The following is a 5048-nucleotide window of genomic DNA, read 5'->3' on the forward strand; positions in this document are numbered from 1 at the left end:
ACTAAAATAGGCCTAGGCCTACTAGACCCTAATATATTAAATTTTAAAGGTAACTTATTGCGGATGATATTGTTTTCTCCGTTAAATCAAATCTTTCCCATATCATAAGTTACAGAAAATGGTTCACTAAACGCTGCTGGTAGAGACCGGCGACTGACCTGTCCCAACAATGAGATAACGGTTAAACTTAGGGTAAATTTAAATTCAGTTAAGCCTGTCCCTAACCTAACTTTTCATTATTTACTACGGTACCTCTACAAAAGGTTTCAATAAGTTAAAGGCCTTTAAATATGTAACTTAACCTAATTGGAAAAAAAGAGTTTCGGGCAGATAAGTTAACGGATTTTGACCGAGTTGCTTTAAGTAGGCTATAATACTGGCAGTAAAAAATGCAAGAGTTTGATTTGGTAGCACGATATTTAATAAACATAGAATGAATCGTAATTTACAAGGAGGTCTCACTTATTTTCACTTCAACAAAGACCATTTTAACTGTTCTTTAGCAGACTGGAATACTTGCCCAACTGTTTGTTCTCCAAGAGGAATGTCTTCTGTTCTTAGCGCAACCCTTTGCACAATAACAGCTGGATCAGCTTCCATAATAATCCCTCCATCACAAATTTCATCGATGGTGAGCATCACTATGTCGAGATTTTGCATCAAAGCTCTTTCTTCTACATTTTTGCGGAGGATTTGGCTAACAGAGTTGAAGAGACATTGAAGGACACTCAATATGATCAGTTCATTCTCTTGAGAGCTTCCAATCACATAGAAGAACAAGTCCACATTTGATCTGTATGTACAGATGAGGCTATTCAACATTATGACTTCCGCATTTGCACGATGTGTTTTGTTGAAAAGATCCTTCTCAAATGCTTTTTGCTCCTTTACAGTACTCAACACATTGGGATCATAGTATTTTGCCAAAACACGCTTTCCATCATTGTTTAGTATTACTATTCCTTTAACAGTGTACATTGTAGGCTCAAGAAGACCCATTTTTGTGATTTGTGTTGGGAAATATTATGAGTAATTTGGCTATTTAAGAATTACAGTAATAGTAATTGCGAGGAAACTGTTGAACACTATATTTACTTAAAACTATAGTCTAGAATATTATTCTTCCTTTGAAAATACACTAATTTGCATCACTTGACACATCAAACAACTTGACACTTGACAGTTTAACAAAAGTCCAGAAATGTTTTTCTAGAAAGTGTACACGTCACGTAGAAGACGATGGTAGAAAACGTTATACAGAGGTAAGTAGTGATATATGATAATTATTGCTTAATAGCATTGAGTAAATAGCAAGTAATTCGGTCAGGTATGTAAATATATTATGTCATAGATAAAACATACTCCTTTAGGAGTATGTTATATCTATGGTTATATGTTCATCACTATGAGTACCCCCGAATCCACCAGACACTACGTTTCGCCCCCCCCCCCTTGTGACCGTTCTAGATCCGCCACTGATAACAATTTTATTTTTTTTTATTTCCATTCCAACGGCCAAATACCATTACAAAAATGGATTGGTAACGATTGTTATAATCTTAAACTAATAAATAAATATGCAGTTATACAATTCAATAAATAGTTATATAACAGAAAAAAATATGATGAATAACAGATATATATAAATAAACATTTTTTGCTCGTATCTACGCCAGTGGCATTTTTGTAGGTAATGAAGTCAGTTGATGAAGGTAATGAAGTTTTTTGAGGGAAAGCGGTGCAAACCCATTAAAGTTTTGTGGATGTACCGGGGATTGAACCTGTCCCTCCCGCACACACTTTTAACAAGAGAAAAGAACAAGAAACACCACTCATAGTTTACATGCACATTGATTAAAAAATATTCTACCTATCTATACATAACAAATATAACAACCTATAACAAATTTTGTTGCTGGCGCAGGGAAGTCAACCGGACGATAGCCTTCTTTCGAAAAGTCCCAAAATATGGTGTCTCAGAAGAGTCGATACTGGCCCCCAAATTGTTACCAAGACGAAGAAATCTTGCAAGAGGAGCAGGAGCGTGATAATCGTCATGGCTACTGAAGTGCCTCTTGCTGAACAGATCTTGTGAATGGGTTCTATAAGGCACACGATACGGAGGTCCACTTCGGCAAGTAAAGCGGGACAGTCAATTTGGCCATTGAGGAAAACAACGTCTGCCACACAGCGTCTCAAGTGAAGATCTAACAGGTTTAAATTGTTTTGGAAGACGGTCACTGGGACTTCACGGTACTGCATGCCTTGACGGGCACTGAGAAATCGGATGTATGCATTTCTTCTGGATACCTTCGTGTGTGTTGATGGGCCCTAAGTGGAAGGGTGACCAAACTGGGCTGGCATACCCCAACAGCTGTCGGATAAGGGAGCAATAAAGAGTCTTTTTTAGAGCGATGGCATTGCCCAGACAGCACACTTTCTCCTCAGGACATCCCACGGATATTGCGACAGGATATGCAAGAAATCCCATAGTAGTCCTATGGTCAACTTGGGATATCCCAGGATATCCGCAGGAATGCGTAATGTCCCCGCCCGGGGATGTCCTACGGATAAGCTCACAGCATATCCGTGGGACATCCGAGGTCATCCCAGGGTAGTCCTCAGGACATTCTCAGGACATATGGGACTACTATGGGATGACGCTGGGATAAAGTGTGGTCTGGGCCTGAACATAAAAAACACAAAATAATATAGATTTAGTATGAAAAGTTTAATTATCAGTTGAGTAAATTGATTAAATAGTTAATAAACACAAATTTTGACGAAAAAAACGAGAAAAAAGTTTTTGGCCCAGACGGGTCTTGAACCTGGTACCTTCGCCTTATGAGCCTCTTACCTTTCCTCCTGAGCTATCTGCGCTTATGATGATTATGGGTGTTTTCAAGTGGTGAAAGAGTAGCCGACAGTTGCAATGGTCGCAATACTTATATTTTTGATACTACAGTATATAATATGATTCTGTTAATCTGTTTAGTGCGTTCTGATTTACTATATTCTATATGTGCTGATAGGCACTGCCAAACGTAACCACACTGAACACGATTTCATAAAAGGATGGTTTGTCTAATGCAGTATCCTTAGGTCAATGTTGACGTTGTGTTCAATCTTTGTATACAACTCGGCTGAGGATGTGGTGGTAATTTAAAATCGTGATTCCTGATTAGTCTTGATCTTCTTTTTATGACATCAATATTTCCGGACCTAATCCAAACAAAGTTAAAGCAGACAAACATTAATTGTAAACAAAAAGCTACCATGAGAATTAAAACATGTAAACATTGTTATTTTTCTATTCTTTTTTCGAAAAAAGAAAGAGTAAAATAATTTGCATTTATCCCTGTTTTATTAAGACTCGTGTACAGAGCCTCGATTTGTACTGTGGTTTAATTAATTTTTGTCTAAACTATTTTAAACTGTGGTCTAATTATCTCTACTTATCTTACTTATTTCCTATAATCAATGACAAAATAAGAGTAAATAAAATAACCTCATAGTTCCATAGTTTATATTTAACCAGCTGTTAGTTAAAACAAATTATATTGCTCTAAAACAAATCGAAGATTACAAAGTTTGCTTTAAAAAAATAATTTGAACATCCTAGTATTTTACTATGTATAATTTAATTAATCTGTCATCCTCTTACAGAAGAATTGAACGTATCAATGATTTGCATTACACATAGTATAAATAAGTCAACCCTAAGTATGTCTTTACATTTTTATCCAAGTGCTGAATTTGTGACACAAAAGCTGAATGTTTACAGCTGTTATGTTAAGCAAATTATGTTATGCCAAAAAAAAATTTTTTTTTTTTAACAAGTATTTATTTACAATCTATTCAACACGAGAATCTATATAAATAAAATTAGAGTTTTGTCTGTACATTGCTTAGAATAATGAACTTTTTGGTTATTTTTACATTTCATAGGTCAGAGAAACCGAATCAAACCTTATCTCAATTTCTGTCTGTCTGTCTGTCTGTCTGTCTGTCTGTCTATCTGTCATTCTCTTGGTAACGCTAAAATACGCACTTTATTACAACTACTCCTCAATAACTATAGCACTGTCCCGCCTGAAACTTATTTTCCAAATACTATACATATATGAGATGGTTTTAGACGTATTTCATCGAATATGAGACAGTTAGATATTTAACAGTAAACCCTTGAAAATCAAGTTTTTGTCGATTTTTGACGTGGAATTTCTGGAAGCCCATGTTAACCTTATGAGAAATGAAATTATTGAATCTTAACAGCTGTTTCAATTAAACAAGTTGGTTCTGTTCTGTGATGTTCAATAGCATTAAAGTTACAAGGATTACCAACAGGGTGCAGCACTAGCACTATTATTTCTTTTACATTTATGACAACAGCTAATTTGCAACCTGGAGGCGAGTGAGCGTAGCGAACGAGCTAACCTGAAGGCAAGTGAGCGTAGCGAACGAGCTAACCTGAAGGAAAGTGAGCGCAGCGAACGAGCTCCAACATACAGGTGAGTGAGCGTAGCGAACGAACTTCAACCAGGACGTGATTGAGCCATGCAAACGAGATCAGATAGTAAAAATAAAAGTAAGCCTACCGTTATAGGATCGACCGGCAGACACAGAGGTAATTTAACCTTTTATTGATTGTCATACCGATCCGGAACAACAAAAAACAACATAAAATGAAGCTATGTATAATAGTTTGGCCAGCATATCTTAAAATATGCAAACCAACTGCTGTTCGTTATATAAGAAGGTTTCAACTGAATATTATAAGATCCCCGTGCGTAGAACGGGTACACAGCTAGTAATAAGTAAATTCAATAACCATTTTAACATGGGTTAGTTACACTCCATCAAGTGCACTAACATACAAAAACTTTTAAAAAGTTTAACTAAAAACGATTTGGAATGTCTATTGGATGAAATCTTTTGAGCCTATATGTAGCTTCACTATTGTCGAGGAGGTTAACAGCCAGGAAATTTGGATGGGTTTCTAATTTTCTTTGGTATTTTTCACTTCGTTTCTTTATTTCTTCTTTAAC

At 36.1% G+C, this 5048-nt stretch overlaps 1 protein-coding gene across 1 annotated transcript; it reads right to left on the minus strand.

The window, feature by feature from the left end:
* Positions 1–398: 398 nt before the first annotated feature.
* LOC128983255 (coatomer subunit zeta-1-like) lies at positions 399–1210 on the minus strand. The gene has a single exon (XM_054402491.1). The coding sequence runs from the start codon at positions 997–999 to the stop codon at positions 469–471; it is 531 nt and encodes a 176-aa protein (XP_054258466.1). The 5' UTR covers positions 1000–1210; the 3' UTR covers positions 399–468.
* Positions 1211–5048: the final 3838 nt, after the last annotated feature.

This window comes from Macrosteles quadrilineatus, unplaced genomic scaffold (assembly GCF_028750875.1).
Source record: "Macrosteles quadrilineatus isolate MER2022 unplaced genomic scaffold, UCM_ALF_1.0 Scaffold_1__1_contigs__length_201487025, whole genome shotgun sequence".
Classification (NCBI taxonomy): Eukaryota; Metazoa; Arthropoda; class Insecta; order Hemiptera; family Cicadellidae; genus Macrosteles; species Macrosteles quadrilineatus.